Below are 15,436 nucleotides of genomic sequence, written 5' to 3'. Positions count from 1 at the left end.
AATAAAACAGAGAGAAAAGAAATAAATAATAAGGAGCGCGCCAGAAAGCCAAAGAAAATACGATCGCCAGGCCCGAGCGGGCTGCGAGCCTGCAGCCGGCCCTCGGCCGCGGGCCTCTGGCACTGGAGGCGGCGGGGCCTTTGTGCTCCCCCGGCCACCCCCTGCGCGTTTCTGTCCTAATTGAAGAAACACAATCCCCGGGCTGCGCAGCGACGCGCCCAGCGGCCGCCGGAGGCCAGAAGGGGCCGCTGGCTGCTGGCGCGGCCGCCAGAACGCCCCCGCCCCGCAACAGGGACCGGCTTGTTCTTTGTGCCGGCAAATATTTATTTTGGTTCAAGTGGACGCCTTTCCACAAAGACCACCTGGTTGTAATCAATAACACCTATTTTCAGATAATCTGCCGCTCTCTAGGCAGAGCCCACGGCACTCACCCAAACAGAGACCTTTTCAAAGGACATTTTAAATGGACTGGATTCAGAGGGCTGGAGGAGGGACCCGGGCTGGGGGGGGGGGGTGAAGGGCGGAGGGGAGGGGAGCCCGCGGACCTGGGTGGTCAGGCCGGAGCTGGGCCCAGGCGCTGCCAGGTGGCCCTCTCCCCTGGGACCCTGATGGGGGTGGGGAGAGCTTCCAGGAATGTTTCTCCAAACAAATGAAAACCTTTCTCTGGTGGGCCAAACGTTGCTGTAGACGTAGACTTCTAGAAACTCTGACAGTAGCTTCCTCTTCCATCCCGAAGAGCATCTATTTGTCAGATCAGGACTTGGGCTGGAAGCAGCACCAAGGGCACTCGGGCTGGCCAGCCTCCGAGGAGCACCTTGCTTGTAGAGTGAGCATCAAACTAAGAGCGTCTCACAGGACAACGGTTCGTGCAAGAATGTGTGCTGATCACCTCTCTGGGGCTGGCTGGCATGTGCGAGGTGTGGATGCAGCCTGGAAGGAGGTGGATAAAAGCCTGCCTTCATGGAACTTACATTCCACTGGGGAGAGACAGACGGTAAACCTGTAAGTAGGTAACATACTCAGAGAGAGAGGTGTATTACAGGAACAAAGAGATATGTGAAGACGCTTTGAAAACTGTAGATTGCTTTGTGTTTCAGTTCAGAGGTGGAAACATCTCTCTGGGCTGCTTTGTCTCCTCCGTGGCAGGTGTCAAGGAGGTGAGTCCATACAGGTGGAAAACCCCAAAAGAGTCGGCAGGTGCTGCTGGCCCCATGACATTTCAGGTGGAAACGCAGGCCTGGGTTCAAGACCACCTACTAACCTAATTTCAGAGCCTCAGAATCCTTCATGTCGGATGGGGCTCAGTAACACCCACCTCGATGGGTTGCTGTAAGGATTAGATGAAAACTGATAGCCTGCTTCACTCCATGTTACTTCCTTCCTCCCCAAAATGCCATGTTTTAGTCAAGTGATGCAGTATCCTGGTGTAAAACGCCATTTTTAGACTTTTCATAAGATGATTTCAGATTTCTAGGTGAAGCATGGAAACCAAATAAGTCCTGGAAGCTGAAACTGGGGATTGCTTTCACGGGAGGTGCTGGGCTGGGTCCTTCTGCGCTCAGTGTCGTCTTGACTCTGGCAGTAGGATTGGCCCGGCCAGTTGGTCTGGGTGCCTGCCGAGCCCACAGCCTGACTCAGGGAAGAGCCAGGCTTGCTCTGCAACATGGGACTCTCCTGGCCACCACTGTTGGGCCCTGACCCAAGGACAGCTAAGCCATGAGCTCCAAGTAAACCTTGAGGTGCTCAGAGTGAGGTGACTAGTTAGCTTAGCAAGTAAATAACTCAGCAGGCCTCCTCTCAAATATTTCAATGGGAATATGGAGAGATCGAGGCATGACATAGTGGACGGCCACAAGGGAAGATGTGAAGCAGGTCTCTTAGTCATGGGAACTTAGGAGCACGTTCTCTTGAACTCCCTAGGCTCTAGCAGCTTTCTTGTTCCAGCTCCATGAGGCTGTCTGTCCATTTTTGCCAGATGTCCGTCTTCCTCATTGCCATGGGTGTTTTAGAGTAAATTCCCAGTACTTGAGGAAACCAGAGTGAGTGCCTGCCCCTTACAACTCAAAGGCCCACCTTTTATTAGGCCTGTCTAAATAATGTAAGGCTATTCTCTAACCATAAGCAGCCAGGGTGGGGAGAGGCATATAATGGGCACAATATAAAACCGTTCAGAAGAGTTGTCCTTTATCAGTTAGTAAGGGCCTCCCTGCTGTCAGAGGATCTGCTGTAAAATCTCAAGAAATAACTTCTCATATCCCAACACTGTTTTCTCTGTCCTCAGAGATGGTCAGGAAGAGGGGACAAGACTGATTTACTTAGTCCTTTGTGCTGGTGGGGCCTGGCTGGGGCTGAATTTATGTCACTGCTCTTCATCAAGAATGTGGCTTTCTCCTTCTGATGAGATGTCCCTCAGCATTGATTGTTAGCTCGGAGCTTGCTGAGAGATTAAACTTGGGCTCAGACAACCCGGTGGGGGTCGATGGCCCAGGAAAGATTATGATAAGGCAGGGGTGAGGGACAGGAAGAAGGGTGGTGTGCTGGAATTTAGGATAATTGAATTTGCTGTGCAGCCAGCAGTTATGACCTGGGTCATCCGCTGGATCTTGGGTCGTAAATCCACTAAGACCAGGAAATTCCAGGGTTAGGCCAATCTTTCCATTTTTTCTCAGAGACTAAGATGGTTGAGGATTTAGAGAGGAATGGTTTTCACCTTCTAAAGAAGCTGTGACTCTGAGCAAACTAATATTTTTGCATTACGATACTTAAACGTGTATTTCGGAAATCAAGTATCAGTCCCTCTGTCTTTTTGTCAAGTTTCTCCCAGGAAAACCAGCAGGACCTCCTATTTATGGACAATTGTCTATCTGCTCTGATTACCCAAAGTGCTGGAGGTGGAGTGGGCTCCCTCCAGGGGCCTACTGCTTGTGAATTATGAGACCCTGTTTTGACTCCAATTTTCTCTCCATTGCCTTTCGGGCATTTGCTAAGGCAAAGCTGTGGGACCATTTGTAATTAACCCACAACAAACTGAACAGCTGATCTCCTGAAATCTAGATATTTCTTGCAAAGTAAGACTTGACCTAAGGCACACTGTATGCAAGTAATTTTTATGGTGTCTCCAGAATTTTCTGGAAATGCTACAAATACTCCAGGATATTCCTCTTGGTGTGAACCAAATTTCCCATAGGTGAGCTGCTTGAATCCTCTGGGCGAATGCAGGTGTCCTAAGAATGAAGGGCAGCTTAGGGGATGACTGTGTCTTTGGCCACACAGGTTATTGTGGGGATGGAAATCCTCACTTTCCTCTGCTACCCTCTCTTCACTTCCATCTGACCGAAATCTTCAAGGGTTGGCTTTGAGCACAACCACCAAGTCTAGGATTTGTTGCTGGATTGAAGCCACTTGGAAATTTGGATCAATGGGAGTTTTGTGTCTTGGATTCTGATAAGATGATCACTGAGGTTTGTTAAATATTCAGCATGGAAAGAAGACTGAGAACCATCTTTGGCAGGTTTTAGCTACAATCCAAATTCAGTTTGCTTTTCAGAATCAGTGGCAAGTTCCTATTTCTTCCCTATAGACTACGTCCCTTGGGAGAGACAGCTTGAATTCTTCACATAATGGTCTCAGGTGGATATCTTATGTGTATTGGTTTCCAAGTAGTCAAATATTCTATTATGATTTTTTTAAGACAAAACTTTGAGTTATTCAGAAAAAAACTAGGTAAGTGGAGGTTCCTAAAAAAGACAAGGACCGAGCAAAGGAAAGGGAAGTTGTCAGGAAAAGCTGGGGTATCTGGAAAGTATTGCTAAAGTATGGGTGGTACTTGATTAAATATTTCTGAAAGCCAGAGCCTAGAGGCAGTACAAGAATCATTGGGAAAGAAATACTGCATATTCTGGGGAAACCAATCAGTACCAAACACTGGCTTGGTAAAAATTGCCAGCAAATTATAATAGTGCTCTGGTCTTATACTTTAACTGTATCTCTCACATGTTTATTTTCTCTGTGTGTCTCTGGAGTTAACCATAAAGACTGGGGACAGACACCTTACCCTGCCTCTCAGACCTGCTGGGCAGCTGGACCCTGGACATGTTCTGCCCAGCAGGTGCAGTTTGACAAACAACAGGCATGTATCAGACCCTTCCATAAAGCCACGCACTTGCTAGGTCCTAGGAATTAAAAAGAAAACATTGGACACAGCTCCTGCCCTTCATGTCCTTATAGTCTAATGGAGGACACAGGCCTTCAAATACAAATAGATCTGGATCTTAGCACCGATTGATAATCAAAAGTAATTAAAAAGTTGATGCCATTCTTAACCCCAGCCTCCCTCAAAAAACACTTGTGGCATATCCGAGAGTATTGTTTTTCCACACTGGCCGGACATATCCTTCCCCATCTCCTTCCACTCTCTCCCCTGGACACCCAGCTCAAGATTACTTGTTTCATTTGGGAGTGCCTGGGTGGCTCAGTTGGTTAAGTGTCCGACTTCCGCTCAGGTCATGATCTCACAGTTTGTGGGTTCGAACCCTGTGTTGGGCTCTGTGCTGAGAGCTCAGAGCCTGGATCCTGCTACAGATTCTGGGTCTCCCTCTCTCTCTGCCCCTCCTCTGCTTGTGCTCTGTCTCTGTCTGTCTCTCAAAAATGAAAAAATGTTAAAAAATTTTTTTTTAAAGATTGTTTTATTTTATGCCCATCCCCAACCAGCTCCTAGCTCCTTGGTCTCTCTGGTTAACTCCTATATCTTTCTTTCCTTTCTCTTGTTGTACTCTAGATTCTTCATCTCGAAAGGTGTAGGGGTGTGTGTGTGTGTGTGTGTGTGTGAGAGAGAGAGAGAGAGAGAGTACAGAGACAAGCAGAAACCACATTAGTGAGATTTGTAGTCCCTTGTCCTCACCCATGGCCCAAACATACATACGTTCAGCAAGATTTGTGCAGTTTTAAATGTATATTTCCAGATCTTCCCTTTATCTGCTTCTCTTCTTTTCACCTTTCCCTTTCCCTTCTTTCCCGTTCTTTTCTTTTCTCTCCTAAAGTATTTATTCTTGAAGCCATACAGGGAACAGAATGAGGAAAGTATCAGAGTGCAGTGTTATCAGGGCCTGCCCTGGGGGACAAGAGTGTCCCGGAGTGCAGTACTAGTGTCCAGGTGGAGTAAAGACAGTACCCATGGGGGACAAGGGTGCGGCCTGTCATGAGTCAGGGCTTGAGCAGATGGAGGAGGGTGTCCCTGCAGAGGGGTGGCCTGGCTTGGGGTGTCAGAGCTTGGACAGGATGAGGAGGACATCATATGGAAGCATGGCCTGGTATGGGGTAAGGAGGGAGCCCATGTAGTGAGGTGGCCAGGGTGGGAACTGAGAGCCAGAGCAGAGAAAGGAATGTCACAGGGGGGTAGGGGTGCAGCAGAGATAGGAGACTGGGTGCATGCAGGAGGACTGATAAGTAAGTGCCTAAATTATGCTAAATGGAAGCCATGTTTCTCACTGTCAAATAAGGGAATTACAATACGGAAAGGGAAAGACTAGGGTGAACCCTGTGGTGTTAGATTGGAAATGGACGCATCTGAGTAAATGTCAGGTTTTCAATATAGATGGAGAGATAAAGAAATAACTATGGACATCAATGTCTAATCATATCTGATGGTTAATTTTAAGTGTCAGCTTGACTGGGCTAAGCGTTGCCCAGATAGCTGGCAACACATTATTTCTGGGTGTGTCTGCGAGGGTGTTTCCGGGAGAGATTGGCATTTGAAACTGCAGACCAAGTAAAGATCTCCCTCACCAGTGTGGGTGGGTGTCATTCAATCTGTTAAAGGCCAATCGGTTGGGTAGAGCAAAAAGGGGGAGGAAGGGTAAATTCTCTTTCTCTGCTTGAGCCAAGGCATCCACCTTCTTCTGCCCTCAGACACTGGCACGCCTGGTTCTCAGGTTTTTGGAGTCAGACTGGGATTTTCACCATTGCCCTGACCCCTCACCCCATTCTCTGACCTTTGGATTCGCTTGGATTGAATTACATCACTGGCTTTCCAGGTTCCTCGGCTTGCAGATAGCACGTTGTGGGACACTTCGTCCTGACGATTGCATGAACTAACTCTTATAATAAATCCCTTCTTATCTCTCTCTCTCTCTATGCATCCTATTGATTCTGTTTCTCTGGAGAATCCTAACACAGCATATGTATACATGTAGATATCTCTGTGCATGCGTGTGTGTGTGTGTGTGTGTGTGTGTGTGTGATGTATGTGTGTGTATGTACATATGCTACCTAACTCTGTCCCCTGGAAAGGCATGGGAGCAGTGACCCTGCAATAGCAGTGAGCACACCTAGTACCCAGATTTTGGGCTCTAAATATCATTTTCCATTAAAAAGAACCAGCGATCCTTGGAGAAACAACTGATTTGGGGGCTAGGCTAGGGAGCCCCAAATACATTGTTGGAAAAACAAAGAAGTGCTCAAAGATTGGTGGGAACTATCAAAGAGCACAGATGCCAACTTTAATGGCGTCCCACTGGGGCAAGATCATCATCAGATTAAACAATGATAAGAACACATATCTAGTGGATAGAATTAGAAACCATGAGTCTCTAGAGACATAAATAAATGAATACATTGAAATTTGAAGGTGAATGAGATATTTACATGATTTCAAAGTACCTACCCACAAAACACAATACTTGTTGATTACACAGGGGAAAAGTACAGTGGACAAGCTTGGAAGACACTACCTTTTTTTTTTTAATTTTTTTTTAATGTTTATTTATTTTTGAGACAGAGAGAGACAGAGCGTGAACAGGGGAGGGGCAGAGAGAGAGGGAGACACAGAATCTGAAACAGGCTCCAGGCTCCAAGCTGTCAGCACAGAGCCCGACGCGGGGCTCGAACCCACGGACCGTGAGATCATGACCTGAGCCGAAGTCAGACGCTTAACCGACCAAGCCACCCAGGCACCCCAGGAAGACACTACCTTAATCAAATCACCAAAACGAACTTGATCAATAAAGGGATAAGTTGAAAGTGTGTGCCATCCATAAAGTGCATGGAGAAGGTAGCATCCCTCTGTGATACTGCTGTTGTAGATGCCTAGCCTAACTCTAATAATGAGGAGATACCAGACAGCTCCAAATGGAAGGCCATTCTGCAAAATAACTGGCCTGTAATATTCAACATTGTCAAAGTTCTAAAAGTCAAGGAAAGGCTCGGGAATGCTGCAGACTAAAGATGTGGGACAATAGGGCCCCTGGATGGATCAGTAGGGCCCCAGGGTTATGAGATCAAGCCCCTCATCATGCTCCTTGCTCAGTGGAGAGACTGCCTAAGATTCTCTCCTTCTGCCCCTCTCCCCTGTCTCTACTCTCTTCCCTCTCTCTTAAAAAAATTAAAAAAAAATTAAAGATATGGGACAACTAAATGCAATTGGGATTATGAACAGAATTCTTTTGCTACAAAAGGCAATAGTAGGACAATTAGCAAAGAGTGAATGGTGCCCAAATCTGTCCATATTTATTCTCCTCTTGAATACATCCCTTGTGCAGTTTCCAACGGCCAACCTTTCTGAAGGTATAAAATGTGCTTCTAGTTCTTACAGTGACTGTTCCTAAATAAAGGTGCTACTATCTGAAGGAAAAAGAAATCTATGTTAATTTTCTGATTTTCACAATCGCACTGGGTTACTTAGGAGAACGTTGTTTGTAAGAAATACACTCTGCAGCATCTGGGTGTGATGGAGCCATCAGGCTGGCAACTTATTCTCAAGTGCTTCAAAAAAAAATGTTCATTGTAAATTCAACTTTTCTGTAAGTTTGTGACTGTTTCAAGCTTTTAGAATTTTTTAAATTAAAATAGTATATTCATGATATACAAAGGAATTGGAGAGTGTGATTCGACTCTTATTTTCTGATATCTGAGAACGACAGACAGCTACTTGCCAAGACAATACCTCGCGTTTCCATAATTCTTTTCAACATGTGGAACGTTTTTACTTACAGTGTCTTAACTTGACTCCCGTGACAACGCTGTACGGTTATGACGATAATCTTCATTTTACAGATGGGAAAATCAGGCTCAGATGTAGTATGTCATAATTAGGATAGTGGAAACGACCGGCTTCATACCCAGGTCTTTCTGACGCCATCCCTGTTTTTTTAATCTTTTATTTTTTATTAGAGAGAAAGAGAGAGAGTACGAGAGGGGCAGAAGAAGAGGGAATGAGAGAGAGAGAGAGAGAGAGACAGAGAATCCCAAGCAGGCTACATGCTCAGTGCAGAGCCCAACTGAGGGCTCAATCCCATGACCCTGGGATCATGAGCTGAGCCCAAATCAAGAGCCAGATGCTCAACCAACTGAGCCGCCCGGGTGCCCCTCCCTGTCCTGTATGTATTCTCTTAGCGTATGGTCTGCAAACAATCTGGAGCCAAGCTTACTAGGCATAAAATCCTAGCTCCCAGCCTCTACCTCTTAGCCGATTTAAAAACCCAACCCAGCATTTCTGACAAAGGGCATTTTTCGCATTCTTTCATAACAGTCTCATTTTATTTGCAGCTTCCTGCAGCTGGCAGCATGCTCTACAGACTTCAGGTATAGGCAGAGCCAGCGAAGGGCAGACGCCCAAGTCGGGCACTGGCGAGGGCTGGGGATGGGGAAGACACAATGGCTCTCTGGAAAATCCAGTTTACTCCCACTTTTCATTCATTTGGAAAATGCCTTTTTGACCGCAAAACAAAATCTACCCTGCACTCAACTCTCCGAACAAAGTGCTCACCGGTTACTGAGGATTTAATAGAAGTTCTAGGAAGATGAGAACTAGATGAGCCTAGCACATACCAGCAGATAGCAGTGATTTTAGATATACTTCCTGTACAGTATTTAATAAAGGGTTTTCCACATGTGTCATCTCGTACCTCACAGGAACTCTTCACGGAGACATTACTCAGTTCCTCGGTTCAGAGGTGCAGCTGCGTCGCCTTGGAAAGGTCAGAATTTGAACCCAGGACCTCTGGCATTACATCCTTGCTCATTTATCTACCTAAATTGCCTCTCTCCTCCCACTAAGAAAATACATGAGGTAACTAACTCAGTTAAAATCCAAAAGGTTAGTTTAGCAATTGTAGGTAAGTGAGTGGTCTCACTGGAAACTTTTTCTGTTTCCCCTTAGAGCTTTTAAGCAAAGTGTAAATTGACTATGTGCTTAGGAATTTACCAGCTCAGACAGACTGAAACAATTAGACAGGAGGCCAAGTGAGAGTGAGAGAGGGAGACAGACCCCAGGCACGTGAGCCGACATTCCTTTCAAAAGCTTCCCTCCATATCCTTTTGCAATTGGCTGAAGCCCTAGAGGTTTGACTGGCTAAACCACTTCCTCTCAGAAGTGTCCGTCAACCCCCAGGGGAGCCTGGGATTTGTAGTCCTGACGTCTGCTGACCTTTCATAATCCTTCAGATGGACTCCCCGGCTGAAGGAGTACAGTGTCAATTTCAGTAGCTTTCTATATGATGAAGTATCCAGTGTGCTTTTTGCAAGACACAAAGCTCATCCTGGATAAGAGTTGAAGCCCCTGTTTACTTACCAGAGCCGAGTCCCCTGGTACCCCTCATTCTAGTTCTTTATTACCTCCCTTCTCTCCCCCATTCACTGCCTCCTCCCGAGGGCATGCTGGACACAAGCCCAGCATCGCAGCTGATGTAGAGGAACCTCCAGGAGGCAGATCCCCAGCTAGGTGTGGGATCAGGGCTGGATAGCAGAAGAACCATGCCAAAGGGTTGCTGCCCCAAATGGTACCTTCTCGATAGGTTTTAAGGTAATATATTTACGTGATGGTTGTTGACTCGATAGGTATTTGAGGAAGTGGACTGTGACACCAAGTCCACAGACAACCTACAGAAAACACTGCATTTTATTTTATTTTTCTTTGCTTTCTATTCCCTCCCCAAACATTGCCTTGGCTTGGCAGCACCTTGGCTTAGGATACACAGATCTTCCTTTCCACCCTGGTGTTCTGGAACCTCCGGATCTCTTTTGGTCTAACCTATACCCTATCTGAGGGCCCACATTTTAGCATTACCCACGGACTAAATAAACACAGTCAACTGCATGCAGATATTACTGGTGAAATTTTAAAAATGGTCATCTTAGGTGTTATTAAATCTTTAGTGGTCATTGACCACCAAAAATGTAGCAAAACAACAGATGTCGAATTTATATCTTCCTTTGTGTGGGAGTCAACAATACGTTTCGACAGTAGAAAAAAATGACCTCCTGTTCAAAAGAGTGTTGACTGGCATGCCAAACCTTGGGAAAGAATAATTTCCATTAGAACCACTCACGGGCTTACCACGCTTCTGTATGCCTGGCTTGCACTGTTTATTAGACTGAATGAACTTCATGACATAGTTACAGATAGTTGAGTGGGGAAAATACTGAACAAGCAGCCAGGATGGCAAAGAGACTATATGTCCTTTGCCACTGGTCAGGTCAGCTGGATGCTCTTGAGAAAGCTAGTAAACCCTAAATCTGGGCATTACAGGGGACTGAATGCCAGCCTTCACACCACACAGATGATTGTAAGGAGAAAACGGTTCCCTGGTCCCATCAGGGAGGCACCGACTCCCTAAATGTGGGAGCATTGTGGGGAGCAAATTCAAGAGGCAAGGTTTGGCCAAAGTTCTGAGACTTTGTAGAGGTGATGGACATAGGCCAGTGCTTGAATAGGTCATATAAAGAAAATCTCTTAAAAAGGTGAACGCCTGATGGTCTAAGCATCCCGTTTTCCCCAGAGCAGCAAGAAATACTTGCCTCTATTTTCCCTAATGATTACTTTGCAAAACTGATGGAAAATTGTTTGGCTGAGGTGGAGATTTGCAAAAGAATCCAGCTAAACTGTTCTTTTTTTTCTTAACTTTTATTATTTATTTTTGAGAGAGAGGAGGAAAGAGAGAGAGAGAGAGAGAGAGAGAGAGGGAGACAGAGCATGAGCGGGGAGGGGCAGAGAGTGAGGGAGACACAGAATCTGAAGCAGGCTCCAGGCTCCATGCTGTCAGCACAGAGCGCGACTCAGGGCTCGAACTCTCAAACCATGAGATCATGACCTGAGCCGAAGTTGGATGCTTAATCGACTGAGCCACCCAGGAGCCCCAAGCTCGACTATTCTTAAACATACCTGGCCTTTATCATTTCTCTTTCTATGCTTGGATCACTAACACCAAGTTTTTATTTTCTCCTTTCTTAGAAGTCACTAGAAAACCCATACATACATACTCATTCCTCTAACAACTACCTTTCTTGTTGAGTGTTGACAGAAAGAGATATGCAATACAAAGAAAATAGGAAGAAAACATTAGAATTTCAGTTTTAATTTATTTTTATATTGCTCTTGAAAAATTTCCTGTTTTGTCTTTGTTTTGTAATATAAATAATAATAATGTGATGGTGTGTATGATTCATAAATCAATGTTCATATATTGAGAATATTTGCTTAACATTTTTTTTTGTACTGGTAGAGTGCAATTAAAAAAAAAATTGGAAAGAAAACTTGGAGACCAACGTTCTGGGACACATCTCCTTTCATTTAGGTAGACACGTTGTCTAGAAGGTACTCAGTGTTAGCCAGGGAAGATTGCATAGATACCGATGAGTCTCATTTCCCATACCGTCAAGGATTTTCCAGGCCTCATTTGTTTTCATTCTAAAATAGAAGAAATGAAAACTAGCTGCCTAACACTGAAGCAATTTGAAGCAAGTTTCTTCCTTGAAAAGAAAAAAGACCCTAACAATATGCTCGGGTCATAAGACCCTGTCATGGGACCGGAGGAAGCTGGGCCATCTTATTTGTTAGACTATCAGGAGGATGGCCACTTGGGTTTGAGGCGCTCAGTAGAGGCAACAGACTGAAGTTAGCTTCATTCTGGTTCTTGGACACAGATCATCCGTGGCCATGGCTTTCATCTTCTAAATCCCTTTTAGGCTGGAGAAAGATTTAAACGACATTTAAAAAATTTTCCGCAAACATCATCAATAATGTGAAGGTTAATTTAACTATCGACTTGACTGGGGCCACTGGGTGCCCAGGTTAAACATTATTTCTGGGTTTCTATGTGCAAGTGTTTCTGGCTGAGATTAGGCTTTCTATCTGTGGACTCAGTGAAGTAGATGGCTTTGCCCAATGCTGGAGGACTTCATCCCATCCACTGAGGGTGTGAATAGAGCAAAAGGCACAGGAAGGAGGAATTCACTCCTTTGTGTCCTGCCTGCCTGCCTGCCTGAGGTGGGACATTTTCCCTGCCCGTGGACTGGGATTTATGCCATCGCCTTCCCTGATTCTTAGGCCTTCAGACTCAGATTAGAGCACATGGCTGGCTTCCCTGCGTCTCCAGCTTGCACAGCAGATCATCGGACCCGTTGGCCTTCATAATTTTGTGAGCCAGGTCCTCATAGTAAATCTCCACAAATACCATATATCGTATCAGCCCTGTGCCTCTGAAGAACCTTAATACAAACAACAATAAAAAACCACATCGATTTTGTGCTTTCTGCTGCACACAATGAAAAGTCTTTCGGGTGCAAGAGGTCCACAGAAAAGTTACCCTGGGCAAACCCTTTGACCTAATGAGGGGTAAATAAGAAACCAGTGTCCTTAGTTCTGAGAGAAGAAGGCACAATTTATTTAGTCAAATTATTTTACAACATAGTCTTCATTGACAGTTGTCAGCTTAACACTTAATATAGTCTTAAAAAAGTCAATGATTACTTGCAAAATTATATATATTTTAATATCTAAAAAATATATTGCATATATAAGGCAGGAACATCCCTTGTATCCACAAGGGAAAGTTTGTTGTTTTCGAAGTTGTGATTATTGCATTATGGCTATTTACACACATCGCCAAAGCATTAAAGATTTAAATGGATTGCTTTAACCTGCTTGTGCGCACGTGTTAAAGACGGCACAGTGCTTCTCTTCCTAGTAAAGTCAGTGACTTAAACGTCCTGGTTGCTTTTTAGCAATAGTCACATTATGCTTTTTTCAAACCAGCTATAAAAACGTACAAACAGCCCAAATGTACAGATTGACAAAAGATGTACAAATTACATTTAAAAAAATAACAACGACTGATTTGATAGTAAAATTGTATTTGTGACCGAGGTCAACTCGTTTATTTATTCTTTTTACTTTTTTAATTATTTATTTTTAATACTGTGAGATATAGGAAAATAACTCTGCATAATTTATACAGTAAGTTGCCTTCTGATTGGTTGACCCTGGACTGGTGGTCTGACAAACGCACAGCGCTTGCGAATCTGTTTGTGTCTAGAAATCCCTAAGACTTTTCAAAGTTCTGGGACCCACTGTCATTACTTTAAAAAACTATTTAATTCTCTGTCTTTCAGGAATGTCTGCATTTGCATTAACATTTCTTAGATCATATCTTGAGTATTTCTAGAGAGGATGGTCGGCCTAGTGCATGTCGACCACTGGGAGAAATTTTGCAATGCCCATGGCTTCTTAAATACGACACACATGTTCTTTCTTTTAAATTCCAGTTGGGTGAAAACTTCACTGGCCTTCACAACCAATGTTCCAGTTGCCATCCACTGAATTAGGTCCTGCTAAAATACGGTTATAAGCTTCCTGCCTCTAGTTTCACTTAGTCTCAAACCAGAGCGTAACTGGTTAAGTCCATGATTCTTTATCATACTGAACCCTACAAGGTCCATGATGAGACCCGTGTATTGATAAGAAACTGCTTTGGTCATAAAAATACAAAGAGAAGGTACAGTTTCTTTCCTAGAACCATGATACAACCATTCCAGTAATCTAAATATTCAACTCAGAAGATGGTAGGAGATTGAGAATCCAAACTGGTGTACTGGCCCAGAAAATGATCCATCTTTGTGTTCAAGGTAGAGGAAGCAAAAGTTACCAACATTTAAAAAAAAAAAAAAAAGGATTGTCTTTTTAAAGAACAAAGGTTCTATCCAACAAGAAAGAACATCCAGTTTTGTTTTCTCTTCAAGGCCACGTATGTCCTTTGGAGTCCAAAGTATCGCAGGAGGTGTGAGGAACGGGGGCTTCGGGTAGAAGGCCACCGATGATTAAGCTTCTAGTAGTAGCTGCCTAAGTGTGAGGGCACGTGGGTGTTAGGATGGCGGGGGACATTGGGGTTGGGGTAAATGCCACCCGTGGGGGAGGTCCAGTATTGGGACGCTGCTCCAAAGAAGCTGGAGGAAGTGACAGGCATGGAGGATGGGTGGGGAGGGACAAAGTTCACCTTCTGTTGATGGGCGTGGTAGGAAGGCATATAGGAGATATCAGAAGGGTACTTGTACATGGACGACTCGGTCGGATGCGGCTGCAGAGCCTGGGCGATGCCGTGGAAGTCAAATTTGTAGGCATACCTTTTGCCATGCACTTTGGTCATAATGTTTTTATCATAGTAGTATCTGAGGGCCCGGCTCAGCTTGTCATAATTCATGTTGGGCTTGCTTTTCCGCTCCCCCCAGCGCCTGGCCACCTCATCGGGGTCCGTCATTTTGAATTCCCCGTTGGTCCCCTCCCAGGTGATACAGCTGGCGTTGGCACTGTCGGAGAGTAGCTCGAGGAGGAATTGCCACAGCTGGATCTGCCCGCTTCCTGCAGGCAGTGAGGCGGACGGGAGAAAACAGAGGATCTCAGCCTGGGAAAGCCAGAAGCTCAAGTCCCTAAATGCAAGGATCCTCTCGCCCTTCATAAGAAACCCTTAATTTCCTTTTACATGCAGAATCTACTGATTCCGGCAGCCCCTGTTTTCATTGTTGACTTGCTTTTCTGTTTGTCACTGAGGCTGCCTTCATAAGCAAGATTAGACCTTAAGATAGTGTGCCCCAAGGCACACTGGGAAAACTCCCTGTGGGTAATGAGGTGCTGGCTTCCTTAGAACCAGCTGTATGATTTGGGGCAAGCCACAAAAAAATCTGGGGCAAGATTTTTGAATCTCTTCTTCTCATCTCTGTCTACTGGATGAAGTCCCCCCAAGTATTCCTGTCAGCGTGAAAGGGAGTCGGGGCCAGGAAACCACTGCCAGAGTCACAGGCAGAAGGTGAGGCCCAGGCGTCAGGCTGAAGGGACCTGGAATGTTCCTCAGCAGAGCCCTAGTGCTTGGCTCCCAGGTCCAAGTCTTACAAAGAAGAGCTGGGGCAGAGAGAAAACTAAGGCGAGAGGGAGCTGGGTGGCTCCTGCCTCCTATCCCAAAACAGGAAGGGCCAGGCACTAAAGAATGGGCCTGCAGACACTGGTGACAGGAGTGCCCCGGGATGGGAAGGTGCGGGCTTTATTACTGTAAAGTTGCCAGTTAGCTCACATACTTGGTGATCTTGGTTTGGAACTCATTTGAGAGCTATTCTTAATAACAAACTCTTAAAATACATTGTCAGAGTCATTTTATCTACAACTTTTCAGGGACAC

At 45.2% G+C, this 15,436-nt stretch overlaps 1 protein-coding gene across 2 annotated transcripts in view; it reads right to left on the bottom strand.

The window, feature by feature from the left end:
• Nucleotides 1–11,363: 11,363 nt before the first annotated feature.
• The window catches only part of FLI1 (Fli-1 proto-oncogene, ETS transcription factor), a 121,855-nt gene continuing 117,782 nt past the window's right edge, over nt 11,364–15,436 (bottom strand). For both annotated transcript variants that reach the window (XM_042904583.1, XM_042904582.1), the window contains exon 9: nt 11,364–14,626. In XM_042904583.1, coding sequence (XP_042760517.1) covers nt 14,097–14,626 — 530 coding nt within the window. In that variant the 3' untranslated portion in view covers nt 11,364–14,096. The remainder of the gene's footprint in view (nt 14,627–15,436) is intronic.

The sequence above is a fragment of the Panthera leo genome, chromosome D1, assembly GCF_018350215.1.
Source record: "Panthera leo isolate Ple1 chromosome D1, P.leo_Ple1_pat1.1, whole genome shotgun sequence".
Classification (NCBI taxonomy): domain Eukaryota; kingdom Metazoa; phylum Chordata; class Mammalia; order Carnivora; family Felidae; genus Panthera; species Panthera leo.
Note: the sequence above shows the minus strand (reverse complement) of the source record. Positions and strands in the feature narration are given on the sequence as shown.